Source organism: Leopardus geoffroyi, chromosome B4, assembly GCF_018350155.1.
Source record: "Leopardus geoffroyi isolate Oge1 chromosome B4, O.geoffroyi_Oge1_pat1.0, whole genome shotgun sequence".
NCBI classification, from domain to species: Eukaryota; Metazoa; Chordata; class Mammalia; order Carnivora; family Felidae; genus Leopardus; species Leopardus geoffroyi.
The window spans coordinates 131831886-131848192 of NC_059341.1; the positions used below are offsets into that span (position 1 = coordinate 131831886).

Consider the following 16307-nt stretch of genomic DNA (forward strand, 5'->3'; position numbering starts at 1 on the left):
GTGGGCTCTCCTCTGTCTGTAGCGCCCAGACCCCGGCCCCGGCCGAAATCCCCACTACTTCGCAGCTCAGCCAGTGAGGTGCCCACAAGGCGGACCCACTGGGTGACGTTTGTTTCCTTCCTGGAGGACAACTTCCTCACCCCGGGGAGAATTCGATGTCACTATAAAACAAAACGTGTCACATCTGTACAACTAACGTTTGTGTTAAGATATCTGGGCATACTAGGGGCGCCTGGGTGGCTCCGTCGGCTGGGCGTCCGACTTCGGCTCGGGTCACGATCTCATGGTTCATGAGTTCGAGCCCCACGTCGGGCCCTGGGCTGACAGCTCGGGAGTCTGGAGCCTGCTTCCGATGCTGTGTCTCCCTCTCTCTGTGCCCCTCCCCACTCGTGCTCTGTCTCTCTCTCTCTCAAGAATAAATAAAATATTAAAAAAAAAAAAAGATATCTGGGCATATTTAGTGTTGTGGCTATTTGTGATATTTGCTCTTCAAGGCACCGGCGTCCTTGAAATTCAAATTGATTGTGTACAAGGAATTAACTCAGAATTGTGATTTTCCTTGAAACACCACTCATGTGATAAGAAGATCGGTATGTGACAAGAAGCCAAAGTCACCCCAGGAGCAACCAGAAATTTGTCAGGATGTAAGGTTTTGTTTGTTCTTCAAATAAATGAAGTATTTAAAAAGGAAATCAGATGTACTGAACTTCGGGATAAAATCTGGGGGTCGTTCAGGACATTTGGTGAATTGCCTTTGTCAACAGGACCTAAATTAACCCAAATCCCCTTAAATGTGAATGTCAAAATCTACTAGATTTATAAATAGCACAACTTCTGGGCTGAAGTGAAAAGGTAAGGGGCTGTCCTTGAGAACACCTTCCAAATTCCCAGCAACGGCAGATTACCCTCTTTATTCTCCAGGGAAGGCCCTCGGGGGTCTGGGGAGCCCGGGATAGCAGAAATGGAAGAACCTGGACTGTCCTGGAACCCCCAGGCTCAAGCCCACCTTCGGTCATGGCTTCATATCCTTGGGAATAATAGGAACCCTCCAAGAGGAAAGGCCCGTGATGATGGAGACCCTAGAAGGGTGGCCCTGAGCCTGAGCTGGGCAGGGGACCCCGGGGCCACCCCAGCTGCAGGCCTGAGCTGGCAGAGCTCCCCACCCTGAGGGCACAGAGCAATTAGAAGCAGGCCTCTGGGAAATCGAGGTCCTGGGCCACTGGCTAGGGGCCATAATCCCCGGGTATCAGCCAAGACTTAGTAATGCCCATGCCCTGTCCATCTCTCAGGTCTGACTGAATGCAGCCGACGATGGAGGCCGGGCCACCAGCCAGGGGAACGACAGCAGCTGGCAGAGGGCCCCCCCCCCCGGTTTTCAGGAAGAGAAGCCATCAAGGCCCCCAGCCCGCCAGACTTGCAGGGTGTAGGGGGGACAGTGACCCTCTAGTCTCCTGCTGGCCCCTGCCCTCCGGCAGACACGCTTTTGTCCTTGGCCATGGGTGGTGACTGCCCATCCAGTGGGCCCCATTTCCTCACCCCGTGTGTGAGGCTCTGGTGAGAGCAGAGTGGGGCACGGGGGCACCAGAAATTGGGCGTTCTGGGACTCCCAACTTGGCAGGGGGTGGGGGTGGGGAGTGGGCAGCGGGGGCGCGGGGGGGCGGGCAACATTCAACACAGACCTCGGCCCCATCGTTTTAAATAAGAAATTTATTGCAAATATAGAAATTGATTCTCTCCATACAGGAATCTCCGAGTTGAGGAAAACAATTTCGTGCCATTCAGTTTAAAACAGGAGATCGGGGAGGGGGGAGAGGCAGGTAGAGGGAAGAGAAAGTAAATGAAGGTACCCCCCCTAAAAGAAGAAAAGGAGAGGTTTCGGGCCCCCGCCCCACCCCGAGGAAGGAAAGGTCCACACACAGCTAGGGTTCACAGGTTCGTAGCCCAGGGTAGCCCCTGCCGTACCCAAACCAGGTGCCAAGCCGCAGGGCCCACGGGGCTGGCGGCTCCTTGCGGAGGGAGGGAGGGAAGGAGGGAGGCAGGCGGCGAGGAGGGATCCCCCTGCCCCCATCCAGCCCTGTGCTTGTTTGGCGAGGGGCAAGGAAAGGAAAGGGAGGCCCAAGGCTTCCCACCCACCCTCTTTGACCCCCTCTTCCCCTCCCTACTGCTCAGCAGCAGTGAGGGACCTTTAGTGAGGCCTTTGGGGCAGGCATGAGAGGCAAAAAGTGTAAATACTAGTTCTGTCTTCAAGGGGGAAGGACACAGGGTCAGAATAGACAAGGAGCACGGCAGCTCCTGGGGGGGGGGCACTGGGGAGAGGAAATCTGGGGGCGGGAGGGGAGGAGCACTGGGGGTCAGACAAGCCCCACCCTTCACACTGGGCCAGCGTCAGTCAGCCCTGCCCCTCGGGGGTCACACCCCCCCCACTGCTTCCACCCAGAAAGACCCCCCCCAGCCCCCCCCCCCCCCGCTCCCACTTGGCCAGGAACGGGGCGGGATGCTGAAGGGTAGGCTCCCTCGGAGGGGGTGGGACCCATAGTGGAGGCGCCTGAGGAGGTGCTTGGGGACATCCAGCCCCTCCTCCCCCTCTCCCTCTGGCCTTGTCTTCGTGGCCGGTGGACTAGTCCTCTGAGCTTGCCTCTCGGGGGTGCCCCGAACCCCCCTCTCCATTCCATCACCCTGTTTTCATTCTCTTCACAGTATCCCTTGCCCGGGGAACGTTTTGTGGCTGTCCCTTCTCTGCGTGTAAGCCCCTTACAAGCCGGCACCTGTGACTCGTCCCCCATGCCTGGGCCCCTTCTTGGACTCAGCCTGTCCCTAACTGGTTTTGAGACCCTAGAAGATTTCCTCCTTTCCCTTTCCTGAGCTTCTGTTTCCACTCTGTGAAAATTTCCAGGAGTGGGGACGGGTGACTTACTCCCAGTTGGGAACCTTAGAGACCTGCGGCCGGCCAGGCCCAGACTCTCCCCTGCATCTCTGGGGCTAACGCAGGCCTCCTCTTCTTCGGAAGTGGGTCTTTCCACTCCCACCACCCTGCAGATAGCCCCATCACCTCCCCCAGGCCTGCACACGGGCAGCCTCCACAGTCCTCCGGCACTGGCCCCTAGGAGGGGTGCGGAGGTGAGGGGCCTCCAGCAGGCAGGGGCAGGCCCCGGGCCCCCTGAGGAGGGGTCACGCAGGACTAAGGGTTTCTTTGCCCCTCCAGACCTCCACTTTTCGCCTCTAGAAGGTGCCAGCCCTCCAGGTGAAAACAGACCCACTGACACCACTCCCCGGGGACAGGCACCCAGGAGTTTCCTCTGGAGATTCTCTGACAGGGACAGCAAGCCCAGGCACAAGCCAAGGCAAGGGGGCCTCCCCCAGGAGGTCCAGGGCTAAGCACCCACATCTCCGCCAGTCTCCCCAGTAGCCCGCCCCGTTCCCTTCTCTCCTGGCTGCCCACCCTGCTAGCCGGTGGCCCCGGGCTGTGGCCCACGTGCACTGCGCTCACGGCCATTACAAACACAGGGCGTCAGCGGGCCGGACTCTTTGACATAAATGAGCATTTGTCTTCCGTGGCTATTTTGCTCCCCGCCGGGGAAGAATTATCCTGAACCGGACACAGGACACAGATGCAGGAGAGCTTCCAGGGGGGTGCTACAGCGCACTGGCCCCTTTCCCAGATCAAGGGAAAGCAGCTGAAGCCCCAAGCCTGGCTGGGAGGCCAGAGGCCCGAGTCCAGTCTTATTCTGCCTCCAAGATTGGTATCATCTAGACCGTGAAGGCTGGTTTACCTCCTGGAGGGAAGGGCAAGACCCTTGCTGTTAAGATGCGGACCTATCCTTAAGGTCCCTGAAGTGAGATGGTCTGAGGTTTTTACAGGTCTCTTCAACCAGGAACGATGGGGGAAATGGCGAGGGTGGGGGTCCTGCTGGGAACCACCGCCCCGCCCCGCCCCACACCGTGGGACGCTCCCTCTCCAGGGAGGCCAGGCCAACCCTGGGCCCCAGGTGCTCCCCTGGGTCCCTCCCTCAGGGCCCCAAGCCTCCTCTGAAGCCACCCACGAAGCCCCCCCCCCCCCGAGCTCTTAGGCCCCTGCATTCAGCCGTGTGACTGACCCCCTCCCCCAACCTGGTGGCCAAATCACCCAGCCCCTCCCTCTCCGGGGGCCCCCAACTCTTTCACCCCCCCAAAAATGTCAGCAAGTGGGACACAGAGGTCCTCCCACGCTCCCTTCCCTGGGGCTACCCTGCCGGGGCAGGGAGGCGGGGCAGGGGCGAGGGCATGAAACTGGGGACCCAAGGGGCGAGGCGGCACTTGTGGGGCCCCACGCGCAGAAAGACAGGAGACGGGTGTGGGACAGGGGCTGCGTTTTGGTGGCACCTGCTTTGGGTCTTTTGCAGAAGTGGCCCCACCCCAGGCTTCAAGAGCTGCTTGTCAGAGCACAACAGAGGGAGTGGGGGCAAGAGGGGGGCGGCAGGGAGGGGGGCCCGGGAGTCCGGACGAACTGGCACATACACGACAGATGTTTGCTCAGAAAAATACAGTAAAATCGTCATGCAAATGTAACGGGAATCTGCTTTCTCACACCACTGGCTCCGCCGGCTTGCTCTTCTCAGTTTTGCCAATCTGGTGCGAGGAGGCGTGGGGGTGGGGGGCAGGTTTGGGGGGTTGAGGGAGGTCTGCTCCGCACCTCCATGCCGGCCCCTCCCCTCCACTCCCCAGAAGAACGGTCCTCTCTTTGCCAACGTCACCCCCGAAGTGAGCCCTGGGCTTGGTCTGTCCCCCACGTGGGTGTAAGAGAGGTGCTCAGGTGAGCCCTAGTCCTCCCCACAGTCCTCCCCCAGACTCTACCCCCGGCAGGAAGATCACTAGAGCTCCCCCCACCCCACCACAGGAGATAGCACTAGCTTTCCTGATCCGAACCCCCACCCCCAACAGTACAGGTCTTGGTCCCATCCCAGTGCCCACCCTCACCCCACAGCCACACTCTGCAAATCTCAAGAAACCCAACTGGGTGACAGGCCAGAGGCTGGGGGGGCGGGGCGGTGGAGGGGCCCAGCAGGGGTGTGGGGAGAGCTGAGTGGGCCCCTCTTCATCTTGAGGCGGGCGGGGAGCCAAGGAGCACACTGGCAGGTGGGCAGAGCTATAGTTGTCCCCACCCCCAGTGGCCCACATCCTAATCAAAGGTGAAGGGCCCCTCAAGCACCCGGACAGTGTGTTTAAGCCCCCCTAGTCTCAGGACCCCAGATCTGCCCCCGCCCAGCCTCAACCATGGAAGCCCCTAGCTGTTGAGAAAAGGCCGCAGCCCCCCCCCCCGGGCCCTGCCTTCCCTTACCACCCTCTGCCGCCCCCACTGAGAGAGAACCCCCAGGAGCCCAACCGTCCCAACTGCCAGGTCCTCGGTTGCCATGGTGACAGAAGCTGGCCGGGAGAGGGAGGGGCCCCACCAACCTGCCTGCTCCCCCTGCCCCCAGGGGTGAGGGGGGGGGGTGCTTACTGTTTGTGCTTTGTTCGATGTTGGGTGGGGGTCAGCAAGGGGGGGGGTGGGGAGCCGCCATTTCATCCCGTAAGAGGAGTCGGGCAGGTGGGAGGCCAGGATGTGGGGGCACAGGCAGGAAGGCCCCCATGACACCCTGCCTCCCCCGCTGCTCCCAGGCATCACAGTTCAGGGCCACCCTTCTGGGATGAGTAGGGATCCTGGAGGCCCAGAGAGGCTGGGGGGCTGGGGCAAGGGGCCCTGCACCTGAGAGGTGGCGGCGGCGGCTGGCCCCCCTGCTTTCTCCTCAGACCCCCATAAGCAGCTCCCAGGCCATTTGGAAGACGCTTGAAGGGGGCTGGTGAAATGGCCCCGTGCCTCTGCTCCTTTCTCGTAAGCGAGACCTCCCGCCTCTCCTGGGTGCTGGCGTGGGGGGGGGGGGTGGGGCAAAGGACCCCCAGCATGATGAATCACGGCTCCACGCCCAGGGGGCACGGCCATGGGGCTTTCTAGAAAGGAAGAGCACCAGCCTGATTCTCAAGTCCCTCCGCCCCAGGAAACCGCAGCTCTGGAAGGGGGTGGCGGGCTGGCGAAGGGTGGGGTGGGGGGGAACAGCACTGGGCTTGAAAGTTGGGAAACTAACTGCCTGACCGGACACGTGGCCCTGGGGCTATCTCTTCCTTTTCTCTGGGCCTCGGTTTCCCCCACCACAAGGAAAGGCAACGATGCCCCGAATCTGCCCGGCGCCAGATCTCCAAGCGACCTGTCCCCAGATGGGGAGACCCTCTTCCTGCCCCCCAGACTCCCCTGCCCCCAAACCCGGCCCGAGTCCCAGAGCCCCCAGACCCCCCCACACCCCCTTCGGGCTTCCTGGCCTGCGCCCCCTCCCAGCCTCGCACCCCCCAGCAGAGTCCCTGGGCAGCACAGTAAAGATGACTGGTTTCGGTATCAGTGTGTAAACTTTTAAGGAGAACGTGTCTTTGTTTTCCTGTCCGTTATTGTCGGGTGGGGGTTGTTCACAGTCAGGTGGTGGTCAGGTGTGTGCGTGGGTGCGTGCGTGCGGGTGTGCGTGTGCGTCCGCTCCTCGGCCCCGGCCCCCCCTCCCCCGCCCCCCCCAGCCCCGGCCTCCCCCCTGCCCGGCCGCCCGGGGCCCTTCCCCTCGTGCCCCCCCCCCGGGGCCCTCCCCCTCCGGCCTCACCGGGAAAGGAGAGGGTCACAGCTTCTGCTGGGCCGAGACCCCTTTCCAGTAATCGAGGATGTCGTGCAGGTCCTCGTCCTTGGCGAACTGGACCTTCTTGCGCAGGGCGTGGCCGGCGGCCACGTACACCTCCTCCCGGTGGTGCTTCTTGTAGGGCCGGAAGCGCTCCCAGATCTTGTGCGTGCTCTCGGAGGAGTACTCAGGACTGGAGGAGTACCCTGAGTAGTAGTGTCTGGGGGAGAGCTGGGAGTAGGCGGAGTCCCGCTTGGCGCGGGTCAGCGGCTTGAGGAAGGACACGCGCTGGCTCAGGCTGTCGGCGCCCTCCTCGTAGTACAGGGCCGGGAAGCTGTGCCGGTGCTCGCTGCAGTGGTAGGCGGGCTTCACCTCCAGGTGATGGACCCCGCCGCCCCCGCCGCTGCCCCCGCCGCCGCCGCCGCCGCCCCCGCCGCCCGCGGGCACCAGCGGGAGCCGGTCCAGCGGGCTGTTGAGGGGGCTGCCCTTCTCGATGTACTTGGAGTCGCCCTTGGCCAGCCCCGCGGCGGCCGGGTGGTCGGGCACGTCCAGGCTGAAGACCTTGGCGCTCTTGATGGAGCCGCTGGACGAGACGCTGCAGGTCTTGCGCGCCACGGCGGCGTCGGCGCTCAGCTGGCGCTGTAGCGGGTGGTGCACGCTCTCCTTGTAGGGGGGCGACAGGAAGCTGGGCCGCTCCAGCGCCCCGGGGGGGGCGGCGGCCGAGGAGGCGGCGGCGGCGGCGGCGGCCGCAGGGAGGGACTGGCACTCGAAGGCCAGCTCGGGGTCCCCGCCGCCGCCGCCGCCTCCCCCGAGGAACGAGGCCGCGTCCAGCTTGAGGGCGTCGATGCAGTTGTTAATGATCTGGTTGACCTTGTCCACCTCCTTGGCGATGGTGGAGATCTCGGCGGCCGAGCCCTGGCCGTTCTCCAGGTCCGGGAGGTCATCCTCGGGCCGGGCCAGGCCGTCCCCGCCCGCGCCGGTGCGCACCTCGATGTAGTTGCCCTTGGTGGCCACCTTGGGCGTGTCCAGCCCGGCCTCCAGCCCCTTGGGGGCGGGAAGCTTCTCCCCGATCACGGAGGGGATGGCAGGCATGCAGGGCACGGGCAGCACGGGGGGCTCGCCCAGCTTCTGGGCGGCGTGGACCACGGAGCCGGCGTCCACGTCGGCCCCGTAGCGCATCTCCAGGATGGTCTTCTTGACCTTGACGGACTTCTGCTTCTCCTCCTGCATGCGCCGTTTGCGCAGGCAGTAGTAGACGGCGCCCAGCACGATGACCATGCCGAAGAGGCAGCCCAGGATGGTCATGATGTAGTGGGTGGTGGTGGAGGTGCTGGGCGCCAGGTCGCCGGGGACGGGGTCCCGCGTGGCGAAGGTCAGGCAGGTGTGGTTGAAGCGGCGGCTGTTGCGCAGCGAGGTCACGCAGAACGTGTACTCGGTGTGCGCGCGCAGCTTGTCGAGCGTCACGATCTCCTTCTTGTTCTTGAGCGTCATGACGTCGGAGAAGTAGCTGTTGTTGTACTGGACCAGGACGTACATCTTGCTGTAGGGGTGCGGGATGGTGACCACCAGCGTGGCCGACGTGAAGGCCACGTGGTGCAGCTTGATGGCCGGCCCCGCAGACGCATCCGTGGTGGACGAGGCCGGCGGCTCCACCGACAGGATCTCGTCGGGGTTGAAGCCCGAGTTCTCGTCCGGCTCCCGCTGGGCGTCGGTGGAGTAGGGCGTGGGGTGGCTCGCGGGCCGGGCGGGCAGCGAGCCGTTGCGGCACTTGGCCTGGAGCACGGTGATGGCGTTGAGGCTGTGGTAGGGCCGGGGCACCAGCAGCGGGTAGCCGGCGAACTCGCGCGGCGACTCGCACTGCAGGCGGTCGTAGTTCTTGGTGACGTTGTTGAAGACCACCAGCCAGGCGAGGAAGCCGAAGAGGTCGCACTCGCAGTTGAAGGGGTTGCCGGCCAGCTCGCACACCATGAGGCTGGCCAGGCTGGCGAAGGTGGCGCCGTCCAGGCGGCTGAGGCGGTTGGAGGACAGGTCGATGCTGATGAGGCTCGGGCACTCGGAGAAGGCGGCGGGCGTCACCACCTCGATGAGGTTGTGCTGCACGAACAGGAACTGCAGGCGGCCCATGCCGCGCAGCATGCCCTCGGTCAGGTTGCTGAGCTTGTTGTAGCCGAGCTGCAGCACCTGCAGACTCGACTGGCCCAGGAAGGCGCCGTCCTCGATGTAGGAGATCTCGTTCTTGGTGAGGTTGAGGTCGGTGAGGTTCCCGAAGCGGTTCAGCGACGAGTAGAGCACGGCCTTGAGCTTGTTCTCGTTGAGCCGCAGGTCGTGCACGGTGCTGTTGATGTGCTGCGGGATGGTCTCGTAGGGCGGCTGGTTCTGGCTGCAGATGGCCAGCCACACGTACCCCTTGTCGCCCTCGATGAGCCAGCAGTCGGCGCGCACGGCGCCCGGCCGGCACACGCACAGCAGCGCGGCGGCGCACAGCCCCAGGCGCAGCATGGCGCCGGCCGCGGCCCCCCTGGAAGGCCGGGCTCGGGGGGGAGGGGCCGGGGCGCGGGGGACCTAGCAGCGGGAGGCTGGGGCTGGCGGCACAGTCCTCCCCGGGGCCGCCACCATCTTGGGGGCGACCCCCAGCGCGGGGGGCCCCGGGCGAAGCAGACGCGGCCCGTGCCAACCGCGGGAGTTTCCGCCGGGGGTACTACCAGCAGGCGCCGGGCGCCGTGACCGGGCCGGGACGCGCCCCCTCCGCCTGTTTCCGGGAAGGTGCACAGGTTCTCAGGACTCGACTTCCTCTCCCTCCTCCTCCTCCTCTTCCTCCTCCTCCTCCTCCTCGGGTTCCGGGCTCAGAACTTCAGACGATTCCCACGATTCCCATGGGAGGCTGGAGAGTGAGCCTCTGAGGAGGGAGCTCGAGAGACGGGGCAGGAAGGAAAGGACCCATCTGTCACCTGGCTCCTGAAAGGCAGCACCGAGAGGGGAGGACAGATCAGTGAAAGCTCAGAACAGCCCCACTAAGCTCCAGCACAGGCCCCTGTCCCTTCTCCACCCCATCCCGCTGGGCGTCCCGGGTGCCTGCAGCACTCTAGGGTCCCTGTTACATAGAAGAACGGGGGTGGGGGTGGGCAACGAGAGGGAGGGGGGGACCGAGAGGTCTGGAAGGAAGGAGACAGAAGAAACCAGGAGTAGGGAGAGGGGGACAGAATCTGCGGACGGTGGACAGAGAAGGGAGACTGCACGGTAACAGGTTGGGCGCGCGCACACACACACACACACACACACACACCAGCACTCCTGTCCACACTCGTCCACCTGCCCGCACAAAGACCCATATGCCCACACCTGAGCCAGAACACCACAGCATGCCCACAGTCTCATGTTTGACAAATGGGCGCGTATACACATGACCGTATACCCGAGCGGGCACCTTCCAATCCAGATAAGGAATTAAGAAGCCCGGCAAAATGCCTCCTCCCCTCCATGCCCAAAGATAAATAATTCATTTGTTGTGTAACCGCTCCTGTTCCAAAAATAATTCCCTTGTCTCAGCTTCCATGGGGGAGGGGGAGCAGAGTGGCATGGCTTTGGGCGCCCCCCCCCCCCCAAGCAGGGGGACGCAGAGGCCGGGGTCTCCTGCAGGGGGAGGGCGTGGGGAGAATTCATCCTACAGGCAGGAGCAGAGCAGAGGGAGAGAGGGCAAGAGCCCGGGAAGCCAGACACACCCCCAAGATCACTTCCCCCAAAGTGCCTTCCATTAGAGGTTCCCTGATCCTGGTGTGAGAAGGCCTCGGGCGGATGATGAACCTGAAGGCATCTGGAAGGGTGTGGCTGAAGCCCTGGGTCCCCTCTGTGGCTGGAGTCAGGGGCCCAGACAGGGGCAGCACAGGATGGAGGTTCCCTAGGCAGGAAGACACAGGAGGCCTGGAGCCCCCTCTACCCAGCCCTATTAGCCAGATGGAGACGACCATCTCTGAAGCTGGTGCCACCTTGTAAAGCGAGGACCAGGTCCAGCCATCCGATGCGGAACAAGTAAGGTGAGCCAAGCTGCCCATGCCCCAAGTGGCACAGAGTTCCCGGGCCGCAGATCCTCACTTTACAGGTGGGGAAACTGAGCCCCAGACCAGGGGAGACTGGCCTCAGTCGCCCAGCAAAGCCAGGCAAGGCCGGCTGCTCAGCCAGATGTGGCTCCGGATGTGTGGTGTGTGTGTGTGTGTGTGTGTGTGTGTGTGTGTGTGTGTAGGAAGCAAAAGCAATTTACAGCTCTGAGCCCCAGAGGGCTGGAACAGAGGCAGGGGAAGCAGGGAGGGAAACAGTCCCCCAAAGAAGTCCAGACAGACAGTATTTGTTGAGGAGTTGGCAGGTGAACGGGGTGTTCGATGACCTCTTGGATTAAAGGCGGACGTGGCAACCGAGCCTGTGACGGTCAGGACCTCCCGGTCCCCTGCAGGGCAAGTTTGGGCTGGACAGCCGGGAGAGCGGGGGAGGGGGACAAGGAGGTCAGGCAGAAAGGGGTGCCCAGGCGGCACAGAGTACTTCTGTCCTCGGCTGTGCCGCGCAGGAGGCCTAAGTTCCCGTCTAACATGGCTCCTGGCTCCTTAGGGCCTCAGTTTCCCCCCTCCCTCCCAGATTCCGTCGCACGGGCAACAAGGTTGCGCTGGAGGAGGCTGAGGCGTCCATCCGCCCTGTCAGAGAACCCTCTGTCTGCACCACCTCCGCCTGGGGACGTCTGGGGACCGCATTTGCCTGCAGGCAGGTGCGCGCGGGCTCAGAACGCCAGGGCAGAGGTGTGCAGGTAGGCGTGTACGAGGAGACGGGTGTGCAGGCAGCCAGCCGTGTGTGCGCACGCGTGCCCGTGCCAGCCACGGGAGTCCCTGCAGGTGAAGGTGAGCACGCTCGTGTGCGCAGGGGGCGGGAAGGGGTGCGTGGAGGCGCGTCTTGGGGATGCACCTGCTTCCGTGTCAACCCGTTCAAGCACACGTGTGCGTTCCACATGTGTATGTATGTGAGCACAGGTGCAACTTTAGCCACACAGAGCACCCCCCACCCCTTCCCCATAACCTGTCCCCATATCGGAGTTGCACACGCCAGCACCCTCCAGCCAAGCCCAGGGCGTCAGGGCAGAGCCGAGCTGGCCAGAGCCTCTGGAGATCCAGGGCCATGCTGAGGGGATGTGAAGAGGTCGAGAGGGAGGGGAAGGGGACCAGGAGAAGGTACCCAGGCTTGGGGACAGGGGCTAGTCTTATCATCTCCCCTCTTCCCATCCCAAACAGTCCAGGGTAGACAGAAGCCCCCAGCCCAGCCCCTCTGAGCGCTGTGCAGCCGAGCCCTCAAGGTGACCTTGCCCATGGCCCTCTCTCCTGCTCTTTCCCGCCCCCGGGATGGCCTGGGCCAGGGCCCAGCTCCCCTCACCCTCCCACCCTTCCCATGACTCAGACCAAAGGGGAGGAGACGCCCCATCACACTGCCCCGTGTGCGTCAGCCACTCGGTCCCCGTCCCTGGGCCGCCTGCCCACCACCGCTCGAGGCCTGTCGCAGCCAGGGAAGGGGGACAGCAAGGGGAAGGAGGTGCTGATGGCACTTGGCCCCCGGCCCGGCTGCACACCCACTCAAGGTGTGGGGGAGGCTGCCGGCTCGCACCTGGAGTGGGGGGTCCCAGTGGTCACGGCGGTCCCCCCCGTACGCGCGTTAGCAGGAAGACCAGGGCCCTGCCCCGCACTCCTGGGGGGCGGTGGAGGGAGAGGAAGGACTGAGGGAGCTGCGGACAGGAGGCCAGGGCTAAGAAGAACGGGGAAGCACAACACTGAGAGGCCGAGGATGGAGATGGATGGAAAGAGAGCATCTGAGACAGGAACCAATCGGCAGAGAAGCTCAGGGAGACGATGAGGGGCACCGAACCTGCTGCCCACCCCCCAAGCGCTGAAATGCAGCCAGTGACCGGTGCAGAGGGAGGGGCAAGCGGCCGGAAGTAGCTGTTGGAAGCAGAGGCCCGCACGGCCCGCACCAGGGGTGTTAAACCTGGGAGGGCCTGGCCCGCGGGGGAGCAGGCTGTGTGGGCTGAAGGCGCGCAGCATCCGGCCAAGAGCGGCGCTCCGGGCTGACCCAGCCTGAAGGGACCCTCCCCATACACCCAGCCCCCCACCCCCACCCAGCGCTAGGTCTGCCCCAGGGCACGCAGGTGTGGCAGGAACTAGCCACTTCTGGCCCGAGCAGGGGCAGGCCCAGAGTGTCCCAAGGCACCGCCTCAAGGGCCCCTCTGTCCCACCAGCACGGAGAAGAAACGCGGCAAAGTTGGGGAGCAGGGCACTGTAGCGGGATCTGGGGGTGGGCCCCCAGTCTAGCTGTGGCTGCAGACGTCCCCTGTCACGGTGGCACGCTTAGAAGGGGAGAGAAGAGGCGGCAAGACCCCATACGTCTGAGGGGCCAGTTCAGAGCCGCACGGCCACAGAAGGGGAGTCGCTCTCAGCAAATTCCGCGCCCCCCCCCCCGCCCCTGCCCAAAAGCCACTGGTTGACCCAGCTGGCTGCTGGGCCCCGTCCCTCCGGGTGCCACGAGGCTCGGGGCGCCTCCACGGACTCAGGATCCTAGAGCCTCGGAGCTGGAAGAATGAAGAGCCCTTGCTCCACCCAACCCCAGCCCTTCCCAGAGGGGAAAGGGACACCAGGCCCGGGGATGGGTCTCACGTGCCAGCGGCGGAGGACCCAGGGCAGATCTTGATCCGGGAGCTCACCGCCCCGCATGGGCTCCCCGCTCAGCTCACCCGGGACACCGGGCAGAGCCTGTTGGGGACGCACAGCACATTGTCCGGCACTCGCCTGGCCCAGGTGAGCGGGTGGCCGGGACGAGGTCCGCCGGGAGTGTTCCCCCGGGCTGAGGGATGGGGAAGCCGGGTCGGCAGGGCTGGCCAACCCTGAACCTCCTTCCTCCACCTGCATGCAAGGTGAGTGCCCCCTATCTATCTCCCAGGGCTCCCACGAAACGCCAGGACGTGGGGACAAATCCACCGTACAGGGCAGGAGGCTCCCGTGGGGAGGCTGGTGGCGGGGACGGTGGTGCAATCTGGGGAACAGGTAGGGGAGGTACCGTCCACGTTCCAGCTCCCGGGAGCAGGGACGTAAGGCTTAGCTGGGGAAATGTCATCTGTTGCTGCTGCTAAGCCCTGGCATGGGCTCTTCCCTGGGTCAGGCTGGCCAAGGCTCCCCGAAGTGCCATTGTCACTGTCCGTGTCAAGGCCATTACCCAGGATGAGGAGGACCGAGGACTCCTGGGACCCAGCCGGGACTCAAGGGGCAAGCGGTCGCCTCACCTCTCTCTGCTGGAAGACAGCACCAGGCCAGGCATCCCAGAGACGGGCTGCCACCACTCTGCCCTCTCGAGACCAAGCCTGCCACCTCCGGAGTCGGGACACTGAATCCTGTCACTGCCTCCGCCTCACCGGGGTTCCTCAGGCAGGCCGCCCTGGGCCTCAGTATCTCATCTGTAAAATGGGACGATTATACCTTCACGACTGAACTGCCGTTCGGTCGGTGGGTTTCAGGTGCCATGAGCCCCAGCTGCAGTGCAGACAGTAAGAAGCACGATGCTGAAGGCAAAGGGGTCCCTGGATTGAGTGCTGAGCTGTGTGACCTAGGGCACATTACTTAACCTCTCTGGGCTTCAGTCTCCTCGCCCGTAAGAGAGTCGTAACTATCCCTTTGGCTGACGTTTCATAGTCCTTAATCTTCTATCAATCCTGCACGGCTGGTGCTATTAACCTCATTTCACAGATGAGAAAACTCCTTCCCCAGCTTCCGCTCCGGAGCTGGGCTCACGGCCGGGACCGGACATGCACGGCTGCCTGGTGGGCTTCCGACCCCTTGTGTGGGCACCTCCCTCCCTGTCAGGAAAGTGCCCGCAAGCCCAGAGAGACTTCCATTTCTCCATCGTCAGGAAGCACTTGGTCCACGCCAGCCATGCTCCTCAAACCCTCCCGGTCAGGCTCCTACCTCCGGTCCTTGGCACATGCCATCCTCCCTGCTTAGAATGCTCCACCCCAACGTCTGCCCAGGCCATTACCCCACTCTCTACTCAACTGCTCCCCCCCCCCAAACCCCCCCTTCCCTGACACCAAATCGGAGGTTAACTCACTGTTCACTCCATCCTGCCTCTGGTCCCTTCAGAGCACCTAACAATACCAAACGTCATTTAGTTCTTTATTACCACCTGCGCTGTCCCCCCCCACCCCACCCCTCCCCCCCATCGTGAAATCAAAACAGGCTTCAGTTTATTCACGACTGTAATTAACCTCCATGCCTAGAACAAGGTCAGACCTGGAGCAGGTGCTCAGAACATGATGTGCAGAATAAAAGCCCAGGGCTAGGAATGGCAGCAGAGGACAGGGGGAGACCCTAGACTCCCTGACTCCACTGAATTCGGATATTAAATATCACCCCCGCTGGGGTGCCCATGGGGCGCAAGACACATTCTGAGCCTTCCTTTTAGCCTCGTGGACTCCCCTCATCCTTCTCACTTAACGACGAGGAAACTGAGGCTCAGAGAGGTGCAGCGATCTGCCCAAGACCCCATAGCTGGGAACCCGGGCCTGCCTGGGCTCTCAGCACTACAAGACGTTCCAGAATTCCCGCAGAGGTAACTTGCCCCCAACTTGCATACCCTGGGTGACGGGGATCTCAGCACCCGTATGAAGCTGCTTCTACCCTTCTTGCACAGCTCCGGTTGTTATGAACTTCTTCCTATATTACGAAACCAAACCTGACTCCTCGTGCCTCTGTTCATGGGGCCGAGTGGCGTCTGGAGCCACTGAGGACAAGGCCGACAGCCCCCCCCCCCCCTTTAAAGGCCCTTCCGATATCTGCTAATCTGCTGTCTCCCTGCCCCTGCAACCTGCTCATCCAGGCTAAACAGCCCCACATCCTCCACTGCCCTTCCTGCGCCATGGTTTCAAGCCCCCCACTCTTGGGTGCAGCTGCCCCAGGTCATGCCTGCTGTCAAGGTCCCTCCTAGAATGTGTCCCCTGGAGCCCAGCATCATGCCAAACGTGGTCTGCACGGTGACGGGCACCAGGACCCTCTGCCTCCCTTGGTCTGGAACCACCCTTCCGTTAGAGCAGTACGACTGTGCACCAGCCGCGTGTCCTCACCTTGTCCTAGATGTCAACCAACCCCCCCACCCCCGGGCCCCTTCACACATCCTGCCAGGGAACCCCAGTGCCCCGAACGTCCCCAGGGAGCTCTGGGCAGTATCAGTTTGGGCTTCGCCCTGAGTGCCACGCTCGGTCCACCCCCATTCAATCATGTCTTGTTAGGCTCAGCCCTCCGCGCAGCTGCCCCACCTCCCGGGGGAACTGGCTCCTGCCCCTCGGAACCTCGGCACCCGCTCCCGGCTCTGTGCCATCCCGTGCTGGGCCAGCAGACCATGGCTGCGTTCATATCTGTGTCACGGCGAAACGGCGGGGGAGGCGCTCCCCCCTCCCCGGGGCAGGCAGGGCATGCTGTCTAACCAGCTGCACGCTCGCCCACGCTCCTGACACGCTGGCACGAATTTACTGGGCACCTACTAGGTGCCTGGCACGGTCGCAGACACACGCCTTCACGGAACCGCCAGCTTGCCCGGAAGGGCCAACTAACGACACCACGACACCGACAGCAG

The 16307-nt window shown here is 63.3% G+C and overlaps 1 protein-coding gene across 8 annotated transcripts in view; it reads right to left on the reverse strand.

Annotated features, from left to right (window-relative positions):
- Positions 1 to 1689: 1689 nt before the first annotated feature.
- ELFN2 (extracellular leucine rich repeat and fibronectin type III domain containing 2) overlaps positions 1690 to 16307 on the reverse strand; it is a 77770-nt gene continuing 63152 nt past the window's right edge. For all 8 annotated transcript variants that reach the window (XM_045467296.1, XM_045467300.1, XM_045467299.1 and 5 more), the window contains 2 exons: positions 6654 to 9620; positions 1690 to 4605 (listed from right to left, as the gene is read on the reverse strand). In XM_045467296.1, coding sequence (XP_045323252.1) covers positions 6669 to 9164 — 2496 coding nt within the window. In that variant the 5' untranslated portion in view covers positions 9165 to 9620 and the 3' untranslated portion in view covers positions 1690 to 4605; positions 6654 to 6668. The remainder of the gene's footprint in view (positions 4606 to 6653; positions 9621 to 16307) is intronic.